The sequence below is a fragment of the Crotalus tigris genome, unplaced genomic scaffold, assembly GCF_016545835.1.
Source record: "Crotalus tigris isolate CLP2741 ecotype Arizona unplaced genomic scaffold, ASM1654583v1 scf7180000017668.6805642782:7212621, whole genome shotgun sequence".
Taxonomy (NCBI): Eukaryota; Metazoa; Chordata; class Lepidosauria; order Squamata; family Viperidae; genus Crotalus; species Crotalus tigris.
In genome coordinates this window covers 3977406-3994641 of record NW_024096554.1, presented here as the reverse complement: position 1 = coordinate 3994641, position 17236 = coordinate 3977406, and the positions used below count along the sequence as shown (strand labels likewise).

Here is a 17236-nt window from a genome sequence, read left to right as displayed (position 1 = left end):
TAACAATGAGTTGGTATTCCTCAAAGGAAACCTGTTGTATTTTTGTTCTGGGTTGGAGTAAAGTTGGAGTTTAGCCTCTTTTGATCTAGGATTTGCTTTTTGTCCACACTGCTCATATGTGAATTACCATATGAGCAATTGGTAATCTGGGATATAAATTATTCCGCAGCCCCTGAAATGGGGGAGAATGTAGGATGATTTAAGTGCCAACTCAATCTTGATGCAGAATCCTTTGCTTGTTACACTCAAGTTTGTCCTATAAACATCTTCAAGTGAAATGAATTGCAATAGATAACAAGGAGTAATAATTTACCAAAATGATTTTCCTTTTTTACTGGCAGGTTTAATATGTACCAAGGCCTATATCCTGATAGTGATGTTGCCCTTGTTTCAGCTGGTTGGAAGACAAAGAAGGATTCTCAATTGACAAGCAAGCAGGTGACTGATGGTTGAAGGAGTAGTGGTGGGGAGGGATTGGATTCATAGCTTCCATAGAGACTGATGATTGCAAAGCAGGGCTTTGTGTTTACATCCTTCTATTCGGACCCAATCTGAAATTACAAATTCATAAATAGCTGACTCAGTTGCCTTGGATCTGGTTTAAAAAGCTATTCTACCCTTTGAAGGGTCAGAGGAAGCCAGAATGCAGGGCATTACATTCAATAAACAAAGCTTGTCTGCAATAATGAACTTCTAACTTGTCTTGAAGAATCAGCTGAATCAAAGAGATGACCTTATTCTGTCATGACATTCTCCTAATCAATTGATATGCTATGTTCAGAGTCTGAAATAATGTGGGGGCTTTAAATAACAAGATTTTTTTTCTCAACCTTTTCTGCTGGAAGTGTCAAACCTCAAATCTTACATTCCATGTACAATAACCATAAAGCAAACAGTAAGAGAAAAACCCTCTGGAATAATCTTCCTCCAGAGATTTGTGTGGTTCCCATCTTTAGATCATTCAAAAATTTACTGAAGAACAGGTGGTTCTCGCAGACCCAAAGGACATAGTGATTGTGGCCCCCCTGTTTTATTTCATTTTGATTTGGTATTATTGTTATTGTTGTTGTTATTATTATTATTAACCCAACACAGTTGCTAGTTCTTTAGCTGGTGTTGGCCTTCATAATACTGAGTTCTTCCCAAGAACCTAGGAAGTTGTAATTAATATGTATAGTATATGTATGGATCCAAACAATGGGTCCATTTCTATTGACAGTGGAACTTTTTGTCAATGGGAAGATTTTCTAAGAGCTGCCCAATATTTTTAGATATGATATTTGTGTGCTGATAGCCACAGGGACCAGCATGGCTGGTTTATGCCATAATCGTTCAATTTCGATTTTCAGATCTTTATACTTTGTGATCTTCTCCAATTCTTTGTCTTCTATTCTAATTTTTCTCATTTGTGAGAATTAACAAGGTGAGCGATCAGGCTGCCCTGTACTGAGCATTGCAAACAATGGTCTCTTTTCCAGAAAAGATGCTGGTGTATTCTTACCGCCTTCATCAGGAGGATCTGCAAGTTCCGAAAGGCAATGAGTTATGTGGGACAGCGCAAACGCTTTGAGAACTTTCTCCTCAAGGAGGTGAAGAACGACAAGGAAAGTGAGTCCTAAATCTTTCACTTTCCACACAGTGGTGGATTTTTTCAGGAGAAGGAGTCTTCTTTGTTGTTGATTTTATGTTATGGTTTATTTCAAAATCAGGAAATGGAGAAAAGACATCAGTTGGTTCAGGCTGAAAGGAGTTCAGCATCCACTAACTTGGTTACTGAAAATGAAATGAAGTTTGAGAGCTTTTGAGATTTTTTTTTTTTAACATGCACAGACTATTTCCTTGCTTCTTCATTCCTCTAACCTAAACCTCTTCAACAACCAAACCCTCCACATAGTTTGGAATGATTCCACTCAAGTGACACTTTGGTTGAATATGCCCCTTACAGTGAGACCAACTATTGAGTATGCCCCTTACAGGGAGACCAATTGCAACTGGAAGCTAGGAAAAACATTCTAATAGTAAGAGCAAAGCAATAGTGAAGCCAGCTACGGAGGCTTCTCTCTGAGTGATTTCCCATTTGCTTTTTATGTAATACTAGTTTTCCTTTAATGGAGATGATGACACAGGACAAGAAGTGATGCAGTAAGGTAGCAATATTATTAAGCAGCTAATGCTCTCTTTGTAATTCATAATAAACAGCAAGTAGGTACTGGTAATTTCTCTCTGTGTGCAAATGTCCCTGCTTAAAAACATGGAAGAGATTATATAGAAATAAGAGTTTATTGTTAAAAAATACTTTTGAATACAAAAACTAATATTTCATGTAAATAAAAAATATTATTTCATACCATACATAGTCTAAGTAGAAACTATGGTGGATATAAAATGTAAAACTAAAATCTCTTAGGGGAGAAAAACAACAATAAAAAATGAGCTCTTGTTTACTGGATGTATTCCTACAGAAGCCAGATAGCTATAAGCTTTAATTTGGATTTTTGGACTAATTAGACCGGTGTTTCTGAACCTCAGCACTTTTAAAATGTATGGACCTGAACTCCCAGAATAAAGCATACATTGTCCATCAAATAAAGAGATAGCAATCAAAGTAAAAAGCGATGAACACCTATGCATTCACTCAGCTCAGTCCAAAGTCATATATCCTTCACATATAGAATCCAATCCAAATAACCACACTATCTATATTGGACTCATACAATATTGTCCAGCTTTATTTTCAAAAAATAATCAAATTGTCATGGAGGGCATTTATAGCTGTAAAGTAGTGTTGAAAGAAAAGTCTTTGTCAGGGTCCAGTCCAAGCTGGGAATAAACAAAATGAAGACTGCTTTAGAAAGAAGGTTGTAGTTTATTGAAGAGCAAAACCAGACAGAAGCGTGGCTCTGGGAAAGTTGACTACATGTTGCTGGGAGTGGTGGGTTTTATACCTTCCTGGACTTTTGTGTTTGGAGTTGTTTCCGTTTGAGGCTTTGTATTTCCTGTGTCATGTACTTTGACCTGAGTCTGAGCGTGCCTTTCTGGTATTCTGATGGTGGTGGGTTAATCCTATTATGTCCTAAAGGTCATATCCTGCTTCCCTGGGGCTGTGGCTGATGGCTATGTCCTGTGTTGGATTTTTTTGGGTGAGAGGTTGTTGATTCTAGGGATCTTTGTCTTTTTAATCCCATCAGCTCCAGCTTCCTGGCACCAACCTTCCTAAATGGTTTATGATATCTGCATTTCTACAGAGCTGGTTTTTGCTTGGCGGAGGGAGATTTGGGGCTATTAAGAAAAATTGGACATGCTTTTCTGCCTTTTTAAGATCCTTTGAGGAAATATAATATTCTGCCTTTTTAATATTTCCTTCTCTGGGGGGGGGCTGACTTCCCACAGTAGTAAACTGTAAAGTTTGTGCAACATCATGATGCATATATAATAATAATAATAATAATAATAATAATAATAATAATAATAATAATAATAATAATAATAATAGTAGTAGTAGTAGTAGTAGTAGTAGTAGTAGTAGTAAAGTTGGAAGGGACCTTGGAGGTCATCTAGTCCAACCCCCTGCTCAGGCAGGAAACCTTACACCATTTCGGATAAATGGCTGTCCAGTCTCTTCTTAAAAACTTCCAGTGTTGGAGCATTTACTGCTTCTGGAGGCAGGTTGTTCCACTGATTAATTGCTCTCACTGTCAGGAAGTTTCTCCGTAGTTGTAGGTTGCTTCTCTCCTTGATTAGTTTCCACCCATTGCTTCTTGTCCTGCCTTCAGGTGCTTTGGAAAATAGCTTGATTCCCTCTTCTTTATGGCAGCCCCTGAAATATTGGAATACTGCTATCATGTCCCCCCTTGTCCTTCTCTTCGTTAAACTAGACATACCCAATTCTAGCAACCGTTCCTTATATGTTTAGCCTCCAGTCCCCTAATCATCTTTGTTGCTCTTCTCTGTACTCTTTCTAGAGTTTCAACATCTTTTTTACAATGTGGTGACCAAAACTGGATGCAATATTCCATGTGTGGCCTACCAAGGCATTGTAGAGTGGCATTAATACTTCACGTGATCTTGATTTTATCCTTCTGTTAATGCAGCCTAGCATTGTGTTGGCCTTTTTGGCAGCTGCAGCACACTGCTGGCTCATATTTAGGTGATTGTCTACTAGGACTCCGAGGTCCCTCTCACAGTTACTACTATTGAGCATGGTGCCACCTATGCTGTACTTGTGCATTTGGTTTTTCTTGCCTAAATGTAGAACCTTGCTTTTTTCACCATTGAATTTCATTTTGTTAGTTAGTGCCCAGTGTTCAAGTCTGTCCAGATCCTTCTGTATCTTAAGCCTGTCTTCTGGAGTGTTGGCTATTCCTGCCAGCTTGGTGTCATTTGCAAATTTGATGAGTTCCCCATCTATCCCTTCATCCAAATCGTTGATGAAGATGTTGAAGAGCACTGGGCCCAGAACAGAGCCCTGGGGCACCCCACTACACCCTTCCCTCCATATAGATGCAGTTCCATTGAGGACCACACGCTGAGTACGGCCGGTCAGCCAGCTACGGATTCTTCTGGTGGTGATTTTGTCTACCCCACATTTTTCTATCTTATCAAGTAGTAGGTTGTGATCTACTTTATCAAACGCCTTACTGAAGTCCAAGTAAATTATGTCTACAGCATTCCTCTGATCCACTAATTTTGTCACTTGGTCAAAGAATGCAATAAGATTTGTCTGGCATAATCTATTTTTGACATGTTGGCTTTTAGTAATGACTTTGTTTGCCTCTAGGTGTTCGTTGATTCATTGTTTGATTATCTTTTCCAGGATCTTCCCAGGTATTGAGGTCAGGCTGATAGGTCTGTAATTTCCTGGATCCATTTTTTTTCCTTTTTTGAGGATGGGAACTACATCAGCTCTTTTCCAGTCCTCTGGTAGTTCCCCTGTGTTCCAGGATCTTTGAAAAATATAGTTCAGTGGTTCCGATATCACATCTGCCAGTTCCTTGAGAACCTTGGGGTGTAATCCATCTGGTCCTGGCGATCTGAACTCATCTAGGCTGGACAGGTGCTCACTTACCATTTTTTTGCCTATCTTAACTTGTCTTTCTATTTTGTTTTTTATGGCACTATTTTTGATAGGTTGGTCTGTTTTTTCCCTTTATGCAAAGACAGATGCAAAAACCAAATTAAATAGTTCTGCTTTCTCCCTGTTGCTTGTCACCTTCTTGCTACTTCCACCCACTAATGGACCAATCATTTCCTTCACTTTTCTCTTGTTTTTTACATGTTGAAAGAAGCTTTTTTTGTTATTTAAAGTGGAAGATTTTGTATTCCATTGGTATGACATTGCTATCATAATTTGCTCCCTGGACCATATCCATAATGTCCATTGAATAAAGAAATCACTGACAGCATCTAGGCAAGGTCCAATCTTCAAATGATTCTCTAAATATAAGATTAATCTGGTTTCGTAGAGTAACTTTCCCTAGCAGGCAGAGTACTTGGATCTAGCTGGAACTTCTAAAAACTCATTCCAGTGTTTTAGGTCCACTAAATCAGGAAAGCCAATCTTCTAAAGTTAGAGGTTCATCCTGATAGCCTTATATTAGTTGTGGCCAGTATGGTTTCCCACATTCTTCATTCTGATGGAAATAAATCACTGGAAGTTTCCAACTCAACAATATCTGCTCCTGCAACAATTCTCCAGCCAAAGAAATTTTACCAGGGAATTCTTAACCTTCAAGGCATGGACTAATAGGGAATGGGTTATTAAAGGGACTGATCAGTTGAAGTGCATTGTGGCCCAATTGTTCCAAGTCATTTTTGTGCAACTTCTGGTCTCCTGCATTGTGGAATGAAATTGCCAATATTGAAGATTATTGAACAGAATTATTTTTGTACCTCTCATCATGGATGATTTTTGTGGAAGATGCTCCCTCTCTTTCTCTCCAGATATGCAGAGTCCAACTCAAACAAAGCCTGCAAGTCAGGGTGGAGTTAGTGGGCGTTATGGCCCAGCTTCTGGACTATCAGAAGACCCTGAATCACAACAGGTGAAGCGCAAACTACCTGGTGGTCGCATCATCTCAGTCAACTTCTTGGTGAATGATCTCTACTTTTATCTAGAAATGGAGAGGTAGGTCACCCCATGCTATATCATTTGCCATATCATCCATGCTTCTTATATTCTGTGATCAATAATATTTACCCTCATCCATTGTGTCTAATGCAATTCTTCAATCACACTCATCAAGCACACGTTGTAAGGCCATAAATGAATATCTGATACATCTTCTTTGGATTGGATAATTCGCCAGTATGTTCTCCAACATGGGAGGCATTCCCTTCCTAATTCACCTTGGCAATCTGTGGCAGCCACAGAGACTTATGTCAGACTGGTGCTGAATTAAGACGACACCTTTTAGCATGGGAATAGGCCACAGGAAGAAATATCCATTGACCCCAAATATGGCCTGTTATTGCCATATTGGCATTGCCAATCCAGGCCTGGATAATATCAACTGTGATGCAATCGTGTCTCTCTTTTCTGCTACATCAAGGGGGGCTTTTGTATTCCCCATCCTCAATGTCTCTCCTTTTTCTGTTAATTACTACCACAGGTTTCTTCACCTGTCTGACACTGTGGTCATGCTGGCTTCTCTTGGGTTCTATACAGAGAGGGATATTGTCTTCTTGAAGAACAAAGTGACCACAATCTCCAAACTATTTCTGAACTCAGATATCCCACCTAAACTCAGGGTAAGAGATCTGAAAACAACTTTTCCAAGGTAATGGGATTAGTTGTGCTTGCAGGAACATAAAGAAAAGATGCTGCATTTTCAACTTAATGGCAGAGAATAGGCACTGAAGTGAACAGATAGACAGGTAAGCTATACAGATTTCATAGCAAAGCTTAACTTATTATCATGATAATAATGGCATGTTTCGTAAAAGTCAGAAAGCAGTTGTGTTGCATCCCACACTAGCACAACATTTGTATCTTTAAGGACCTATGTTTAAAGGAACCATTTAATTCCTTTGCTCAGAAAGGAGGTTTCTACTTTGGTTTGTGGTGATAAACTTCCTACAAATATAGAGACAGAGTTGCTTTGGAGACTCAAACTGGTGGCATATAAATTTAATAAATAGATCAACAAAATAAGCATTTTTTTAAAAAACCCAGTACATTAATTATTTTTTACTATTCATTTTTGAGTATTGTAAATTGTATTGTCAATTCTTGCATTCTTTGTGCTGCCCCTTCTCCCCTAGAAATTTGACACAGCACTCTTGATTGGTCTGTATTTTCGGGTCTGATAACATTATCAGACCTGGCCATTTTAGAGAGTGTTTTCCCAGAGAGGAAGGAAAGCCTTGCAATGGCCAACATGAGCTGTTCTTTCTCTTTGTTTTCTCCCCTGGGACTTTAATGTATGACTGGCTGGGGAATCCTGAGAGTTGAAGTTCAAGTCTTAAAATTGCCAAGATTGGACACCCCTGACTTAAAATTTATTTCTGGGGCTAAGAATTCAAGGCAATTACTGATCATCAACTTCTTAAAAAGGTAAAGGTTTCCCCTGTCCAGTTGTGTCCAACTTTAGGGGCCATGCTCATCTCCATTTCCCAGTTCAGGATGCCAGCATTGTCCAAAGGGGCCTCTGGGGTCATATAGCATGACTATATGCTGAGGTACACAGAATGCTGTTACCGTACCTTCCCAACTAAGTGGTACCTATTTATCCAGTTGCATTTGCATGCTTTTAAACTGGTAGGTTGGCAAGAGCTGGGCAAAACAGGATCTCACCACATCACACAGTACTTGAGTCTCAAACTTTTTGGTTGTCAAGCTCATCATCTTAACCACTAGTCTACCATGCCCCTTCATCAACTACTCGCATAGATTAAAAAAAATGAAGGACAATAATCCTAAGATTACCAGATGGCATTTAACCATGCAACCATCGAAGTTTTCAATTCATCACAAAGCTGGAAAGCAAAACTTACTTGCTGATTACCTAAGTGTCAAGCCCCCAAAGGCTTGCCATGCAATCGGGGACAGGGGAAAGCAAACGACAGCCCACCAACCCCGGAAGCTGCCGAGCCACACACCGCTACAACTCACGGCCGAACCGGGCAGGCCTATACCTGTGACACGCCTCTACGAGCCAACGCGCAAACGCCGACGAGCACCGGCCCGTTAATAGGTCCGGAAGCACCCGGGGTCCGTTTATTGCCGGCAAGCCCGGGATTCCCCGAGCATCAGCTGTTGCCGGTAGGCCCGGGATTCCCCGAGCATCAGCTGTTGCCGGCGAGTCGGATGACGGCGGCTGTGTCATCACAAAACAAGAACACGATGCCTCTGCAGGCGAACCCAGCGTGGGCAAGGGATGGGGGAGGTTCACCCAACAAGCAGGACATTAGGCAGGGAGAGTTTGGCGGCGGGCAGCTGACGCGCGGACTGGACACACGGACAGAGGGACGTGGGGGCGGGGTTCCGTCGGGGAAAGGGAGAGCACAGGGAAAGGGTGGGGCATATATTCAATTTGAACGGATGTTGGTTTGGGAGTGGGGGCGGGAGCACAGGGTGGGGCATATGGATATAATGCACTGGGAGAAAACCACTCCCAGTGCTGACTTTGTCTCAGCTACACAATAAAGCAATCGATGAGTCTCAGTGTGTACCGGCGTTCCTTTTGATCTTACCTACGGACGACAGCGGATGCACTGAAAGAAAGTCAGCACTCAAAACTTTTCTTCCTTCAGCTGTCTGCGTGCTGTGGAGGAGTAAGGTATGGCAGAAGGCACGCAGGGTGCTTCACTGGTTGAGGGGGAGGTGGAGGCTGACGGGGCTGCGGAGACCATTCCGGTGCCGGAGCCAGCAGCTGAGCAGCCTGTGGTGCGGCCAAAGCTGCTATTGCCTGCAAACCCGGGACTCGGCGTGGGGGAGGCAGGGGCTGCCAAGCCACAGGAGGAGTGGTGGCAAAGCCCGGCGTTGACCGGAATGCAGACTGAACAGCTTCCGACGCCCAAGCCGAAGCTCACCCATTCGGGATGGAGGGAGAGACGTGTCACTACAGAGGATGACGAGGACTGGAGCTATTCCACGGCTCCAGGCCAGGAGACAATGGAGATATTGCGCCACCGGTTTGGCGAAGCGAGCTATAGGGGTGCTTCCAATATGTGGCAATCGGAAGAGGACTCCGCGGGGCGCACCCCGTCGTCCAGGTTTTGCCTAAGCAGTCCGCGGCTGCAGTTGCCGCGTCCAGCAGGTGGGCCAGCCGTCACGGGTCTCCCTTTGAGTAGCCTGCCGGGTCAGCCGCATCCAACCCAGCCGGCTGGTCCCAGGAATGCGGCGAGAGGTCCTGTAATGACAGGGGGTGTGGGGCAGCAGGGCCTTGCGGCCGGATATGCTAACATCATGCCAGGCCAACCCCTGGGGCTATGGGGTCCAGGGTGTCCATGGGGGGCCCCTCCTATTCCTGTCACGTTTGACGGTAACCCTGATCAATTGGCGATGTTCCTGGGCCAGGCCATAAGCCACTTGGATCAGTTTGCACAATTATATGTCTCCCAATGGGCTATGGTCGGCGCAATTACCGCTGCCCTGCGCGGAGAGGCGGCCGCATGGGCGCCCGACCTGTATAGCGACCATGCCCATGAGCTGGGGAGTGCAGGGCTGTTTTTGGACGCTTTGCATGGGAGATTCGAAGATCCTACCTGAGCACAGAGAGCCGAGGCAGACCTTCTAGCGCTACAACAAGGGAAGCGCCCGGCCATTGAATATGTGTGGGACTTCCGGAGGTTAGCCGGCCGTTTGCATTCTTCATGGCCGGAGCGGTTGCTGGTACATCATTTTCGAGCCGGCCTAGACCATGACCGATGGCAAGCTTGCGTATACCGGGGAGTGCCCAACAGACTTCGAGACTGGTTCAAGGTGGTGGTCGAACTCGAGGCAGGCCTTAAGGAGGTGCATCAAGGAGTAGGGGACATCCTGCGGCCATGGCGTCCCGGGCATAGGCCTCGCGAGGGAAGTCAAGACCAGCCACGAGCAACACCTAAGTCGTCTGGTGCATCTGGAGAAACCGTTTTCCGGTGTTTCCGCTGCAACCAGCCGGGCCATCGAGCAGCCGAATGCCCAGCGCCTAGCCCCCGTAAGGCCGCAACAATTGATAGGGCTACACCCATGAAGAAGGCCACGGAGAGTTCGAGGGCGGCCACCCAGCAAACAACCCCGGAGCGAGAAGAGGGTCCCCGGCCACCCCAGAGCCTACGGCAGTGGCACACTATCAGATGGGGGACGAGGAGGACAGCCCTGACGACGGATCTGCCGACCCAATGGTGAGTGACCCTATTAGGCCATTTGTTCTCCCCATAGTCCTAACGAGTCCGGTAACAGGCATGCAGAGGGCGTGTCAGGCTTTACTAAACACCGGATGCACACGATGTCTGATCAGTAGAAAAGTAACGGTGGCTAGTGGGTCCGGATATATAAACTAACACAATCTATCCGGTTTGAGCAGGTGTATGGGTCGCTGTTGGAGGGGGGTGCCCACGACTCATGTTACTGGACGAGTACGCATGGACCTGGGAGACCATTGGGAGGTACTACGTTTCATCGTGGTGCCCATTATGACGGAGACTGTCATACTAGGTTTGGCTTGGTTGGACAAATGGACCCCCACTATATGGTGGGAAGGGGGGTACCGCAAAGTGTGTCTTGGGATAGGCCCAATGCCGGTGAATGGCGGTAATGGAGATCAGGTCCCTGATGTCCCAGGGGTAACGGCGCAACTCCAGGATAGGGAGGGGGAACTTCCATACCCTGAGGAATACAGGGATTTAGCGACTGTCTTCAGCGAGGAGGATTGCAATCAACTGCCCCCTCACCGGTCGACAGATTGCGCTATTGAACTACTGCCGGGGGTTAAACTCCCAAAGCCCCGGATGTACGCTATGACATCAACGGAAGTGCAAGAACTCGGTAGATATATTGATCAAAATTTAGCACGAGGATTCATCCAACCAGCTCGTTCCCGGATAGCGGCTCCCGTACTCTTCAAGGAAAAGAAGGATGGATCATTGCGCTTGTGTATCGATTTCCGGGGGTTAAACGCAGTGTGCGTCGAGCATTTATACCCCCTTCCCCTTATGAAGGATTTATTGGCACATTTAGGAACGGGTCGCATATTCACCAAGTTAGACCTACGAGAAGCTTACTATAGGGTACGAATTAAGACTGGCGACGAGTGGAAAACGGCATTTAATTGCCCATTAGGTAGTTTCCAGTTTCACGTCATGCCATTCGGGTTGCAAGGGGCCCCTGCGGTGTTCATTCAGTTAATCAATCAGGTGTTGCATGAACACCTATATCGCGGGGTCCTTGTGTACCTAGATGATATTTTAATATATACCACAACGAGGGAGGAACATATCAGTCTTGTGAGGCAAGTGCTACAGAAGCTTCTCAATGCCCAGCTTTATGTGAAATTATCTAAGTGCGAGTTTCACCGAGAGCGACTAGATTACCTGGGGTATCGTATTTCGGGGAACGGGGTGGAAATGGATCCGAGCAAGGTGCAAGCGGTACTGGACTGGCAAGCCCCTAAGACCAGGTGCCAGCTGCAAAGTTTCCTCGGATTCGCGAATTTTTACCGCCAATTCATTCCATCGTTTGCCACCGTGGTTCATCCCCTCACAGAGCTCTTACGGACGAAACATCTTACGGGGAAACCCCGCCCAAGCCAACGGTTAGAATGGACCATGAACTGCCAAAAGGCATTTGAGTCGTTGAAAATGTTATTCACTAAAGAGCCCGTGCTGCGCCACCTAGACCCGAGTGTCCCTTTTGTGGTACAGGTGGACGCTAGCGATGTGGCAGTGGGGGCAGTACTCTTGCAGAAGAACAATAGTGGGGCATTACAGCCATGCGCCTATACTTCGCGAAAATTCACAACGGCCGAACGCAGCTGGGCCGTCTGGGAGAAGGAGGCCTTCGCGATCCGATGGGCCTTGACGACATGGCGACATTTTTTAGAAGGGACCGAGCTGCCTTTTGAGGTGTGGACGGACCACAAGAACTTGGAGGCACTACAATCCCCGAGGCGCTTAGCCCCCAAACATGTCCGATGGGCCCAATACTTCAGTCGGTTTAAGTTCGTGCTGAGGTATGTGCCAGGAGGGAAGAACTTTCTGGCCGACGCATTGTCGCGGATGCCGCAGTATCATAGTAAACGGGAGGAGGTCATACAGGCACTAATGCCCCTTCCCCGGCAAGAGATGACCAATAGTGTAAGTCACAGGTTTCAAGTGAATGAGTTAGATGCCATTAGGACTGCCCTGCTGACGGATAAATGGGCGAATGAGCATCCAGGGTGGTTGACCAATCGGGACGGCGTGGCGTGGAAAGGCGATAAGATGTATGTGCCCGAAAGCCTACGTACATCCGTTCTTCGGAGGTGCCACGATGCTAAGCAGGCGGGCCATTTTGGGTTTTTAAAGACCTTACATTTATTACGGCGGCAATTTTGGTGGCCCAGACTGAAAGTAGATGTAGAACAATACGTAAAAGAGTGCCATGTGTGTGCCAGTGCAAAGCCCCGGATAGGAAAGCCCATGGGATTGTTATAGACAGTGGCCAATCCATCCCGGCCCTGGGAAGAGATCGCCATGGATTTCATAGTAGAACTACCCGACAACCGGGGCTACAACGTGATCTGGACAGTGATAGATCTGTTCTCCAAACAGGCACATTTTACTCCATGTAGAGGCCTGCCATCGGCATGGCGCTTGTCACGGCTGTTCATTCAACACATCTATCGGCTCCATGGCACACCCAGGAGAATTATTTCAGACAGAGGGGTGCAATTTACCGCACGGTTTTGGAGGGAGTTCGTTCGTCTACTAGGATCATCCCAGGCGCTAAGCTCAGTGTATCATCCTAGCACCAACGGGGCGGCAGAAAGAGCAAATGCCATGGTGGAAAGATACCTTCGGAGTTATGTGTCATTTCAGGAAACGGACTGGGTGGACCTCCTACCGTTTGCTGAAGTGGCCTATAATAACACCATCCACAACAGTACTGGGTATACCCCGTTCAAAATAGTATATGGTGTGGAGTTTAACCCCATTCCCGAATGGTCACCAGAGGTGGACAGCGGACAGACCCCTCAGACATGGTACTCCCAGGTCACAGGGTTGTGGGAACGGGTGAAGGTAGCACGGAGGAAGGCCAAGGCAGCTACCAAAGTCCAAGCGGACAAGAAAAGGGCCGAACATAAACCGTTCAAGGTGGGAGACTGGATGTATTTAGCCACCAAATATCTTCGGTTACAGGTGCCGTGCAAAAAACTGGGTCTGAAGTATGTAGGTCCCTTCCAGATAACCAAAGTGATCAACCCAGTCACAGTCCAATTACGGTTACCCGCCTCCTTAGGAAGGGTCCATCCCGTGTTCCACAGTAGCCTCCTCAAACCGGCACATAGAAGTCCCTACACCGACGGGGCACCAGGGCCAGTCTCGGGGTCCCATTATGAGGTACAGGAGGTCCTGGACTCTCGAAGGCGGTATGGTAAACTCCAATACCTCCTACGGTGGAAGGGATATCCACTCTCGGACGCAACCTGGGTAGAGGAGGGGGATATAAATGCACCTAAACTAATCCGAGCATTCCACCGTAAGTGTCCGGGGAAGCCAGGGCGAAACGGGTGTAATGCTGTGTATTCAAACCCTTTCCTCTCCTTTCCAGGAGGGAACATGGTAGAAGGGGCCACATGTCAAGCCCCCAAAGGCTTGCCATGCAATCGGGGACAGGGAGAGCAAACGACAGCCCACCAACCCCGGAAGCTGCTGAGCCGCACACCGCTACAACTCACGGCCGAACCGGGCAGGCCTATACCTGTGACACGCCTCTACGAGCCAACGCGCAAACGCCGACAAGCACCGGCCCGTTAATGGGTCCGGAAGCACCCGGGGTCCAATTATTGCCGGCAAGCCCGGGATTCCCCGAGCATCAGCTGTTGCCGGTAGGCCCGGGATTCCCCGAGCATCAGCTGTTGCCGGCGAGTCGGATGACGGCGGCTGTGTCATCACAGAACAAGAACACGATGCCTCTGCAGGCGAACCCAGCGTGGGCAAGGGATGGGGGAGGTTCACCCAACAAGCAGGACATTAGGCAGGGAGAGTTTGGCGGCGGGCAGCTGACGCGAGGACCGGATGCACGGACAGAGGGACACGGGGGCGGGGTTCCGTCGGGGAAAGGGAGAGCACAGGGAAAGGGTGGGGCATATATTCAATTTGAACGGATGTTGGTTTGGGAGTGGGGGCGGGAGCACAGGGTGGGGCATATGGATATAATGCACTGGGAGAAAACCACTCCCAGTGCTGACTTTGTCTTAGCTACACAATAAAGCAATCGATGAGTCTCAGTGTGTACCGGCGTTCCTTTTGATCTTACCTACGGATGACAGCGGATGCACTGAAACTAAGTATGGAAGAGGGTTTCATGACAAAGGATTGAGTGACAAATGGGGAAGGACTGCTTTGATTCCGGACAATATTCATTTTGAGGCATAATGTACCCTTCAAACAATGGCAAAAAGATGCAGCCAGATTTATATGGGAAATCCAGAATTAAAAATAAGTCTCTCCTAGGTGCAAAGGAAAGAGGTGTACTGGGGTTGCTTGATCTTAAATCGTATTTTGCTGCCTGTAGTTTGGTTGATGAAAGAATTGATGCTGCTAAGAAATAAGAAACCCTTAGAATTAGAAAGTCATGGTCTGAGGTTTTGATGGCATGGCTTTTTATGGTAGGGTAAAGTTAAACTGTAAATTTATATAAAAAAAACATGTTATCAGGCTTGCCATATTACAAATGGCAAATCTGAACAAATTACAGAGATGTAGACTCAGGCAATGTTCATAAATACTTTTGTTGACTTCCACTCAAGAAGCATTTTATAGAAAAGAAACAATGGTTTATAGCAAACAAGAAATACAGGCTTGCTAGTACAGGAAAACAGGGGGTGTGGAAGTTCAGTGGTTAAAGATGCTGAGCCTGCCAGCTGGAAAGTTGACAGCCCAGGCTCAAGACCCAAGTGCCACATGATGGGCTGAGCTCCCGTTACTTACCCCCAGCTCCTGCCGACCTAGCAGTTTGAAAGCATGCAAATAGGTACAACTTTGATGGGAAGGTAAAAGCATTTTGTATGCCTTGGCATACAGCCATGTTGGCCACATGACCACAGAAATGTCTTCAGACATTTCAGACAATGGTGGCTCCCTCAGTTAAGAAATGGAAATGAGCACCATCCCCTACAATTGGACACAGCTGGACAGGGGGAACTTTGCTTTTACCTAATTTGGGAAAATAGAGAACTCAAATTGAAATCCAGAGAACAACTGACTACAGAAGGATTTACTTTCCATATTTTTTATATGTGCAGTTAAGGGTGAGGGTCAATATGGACAGAAAGCTAGCAAGTATAGAACAATATGTAACAGAATTTGAAAATGATTATGGACAGATGATGAACATGATTGGTTGGATCTTAGGACTTGAGCAGCTAGATTATAGTCTCTGATCTAGAACTTTTTCTAGAAGCCTTCCACTGAAGGCTACGCTGGTCTTAGTAAAGAGGGGTTAAAAATCTGTAGGGCAAGAATGTGCTTAAGCGGTGATATTCATGTACACCTGCAAGGCATTTTGTGAAGGAGGTTCACATTCTAGGCAAAATGTCAAATGTAAGCACTTCTCCATAGTTAGCCTTTGCCTTCCAATATTTGGTTTGAAGGCATTATCTCAGAGATTTCTGTTTCTGTTCCAATGATGGGTTGACATGATTATCCATTTTTATGACATTTTATTTGAAAATAGATTTTATTTATTTATGATATCTTCCATGATCAGGTCAATCTCACAGATGCACAGTGTATTCAGATTCGGACTTTAATTTCTGAAGGGGTGCTGAACAGGACTCTTTATCATGGTGCTATAATTTCCATCTTCCCACATTTATTATACTTCTGGAAGAGGTAAGTATTTTTATCACTTGGATTATTAGATTTTTTGTATATATACATTTCAGATGTGAGTTGAGACACTCTTATAGGGCCTTTTCCAATTGCAGAATTGACGTGTTCTCCACTCATCAAAATATATACAGGGTTAGCATTTGCTGCACTTACTACCAATTCATGTTGACAATATTATTTATTGATTTGTATCCTGTCTTTATTATTTTTACAAATAATTCAAAGCAGAAAACATATCCAATACATGTTCCTCCTCCTATTTTCCCCACAACAACAACCCTGTGTGGTGAGTTGGGCTGAGAAAGAGTGACTGACCTAAAGTCATCCAGCTGACTTTCATGGTTAAGGTGGGACTTGAACTAACCATCTCCTGCTTTCTAGTCCAGGGGTGTCAAACTGCCATACTGCAGGCCAGATATGTCACATGGAATCATGCCTACCCCAGCTCCAGCAAGGGGGAAAAAAGTCACGATACATGGTAACACATCATGTAATGTGGCAAGTTTGACACCCCTGTTCTATCCTGTTGCTATTATGATTTGATGTGTCTGACTAATCAATCAGCTAAACTAAACTATCAATCCCTATCCTGCATCTAAAACCTATGTTCTGGTTTGCCACCAGATAACATTATTCTGATTTAAAGTATTCAGGGCATGTTATTAAAGCTTTAATAAGTAAACTGAAATTCCCTGGTGCCGTTGTCCTCTGTTTTCTAGTCTCACTAATAAGTAGAAACTCTCCACTAATCATTGTACAGCTATACAGTGTAGACTCCATCATCTGTCAAGATCTGCTATCAAATGTCAGCCCAGCCAGGTAGACCAGACTAAACAAAAAATTAATGCCATAAAAGTCAGGACTACTTTTATTGTAACAGCTATAGTAACAACATCTTGCAGGTCTAAATCTGCCTCCCTCTCGCACACACAAATAGTTATTTATGTGAACTAAGGGAAGGGCTTGTCTGAGATGTTTTCTCAAAACCTTTGTATCTGACCATTGACTTAGTAGCAGCTCATCCTTCTGTCTATCAAGGCCATTCCCTCTGCCTTCTATGGCCCTTGATCCATGGCATTGGTAGAGTCTGACCAGCAAAGCAGAAGATGCTTTTCTGCCACTGAACAATCCTCACCTAACCAGCAGACTGGGAACTGAGCTGCCACTGATCCATGGGGTGCTAGAGTCTATCAACAGAGGTGCTCTTCTTGCTTTATCA

General features: G+C 45.3%; 1 protein-coding gene across 1 annotated transcript in view; it reads left to right on the top strand.

Annotated features, from left to right (window-relative positions):
• Positions 1-17236, top strand: part of RGSL1 (regulator of G protein signaling like 1) — a 55864-nt gene that overhangs the window by 32107 nt on the left and 6521 nt on the right. Inside the window, exons 14-18 of the mRNA XM_039337118.1 lie at positions 342-438; positions 1479-1608; positions 5941-6124; positions 6609-6747; positions 15893-16017. Of these exons, the coding sequence (XP_039193052.1) occupies positions 342-438; positions 1479-1608; positions 5941-6124; positions 6609-6747; positions 15893-16017 (675 nt within the window). The remainder of the gene's footprint in view (positions 1-341; positions 439-1478; positions 1609-5940; positions 6125-6608; positions 6748-15892; positions 16018-17236) is intronic.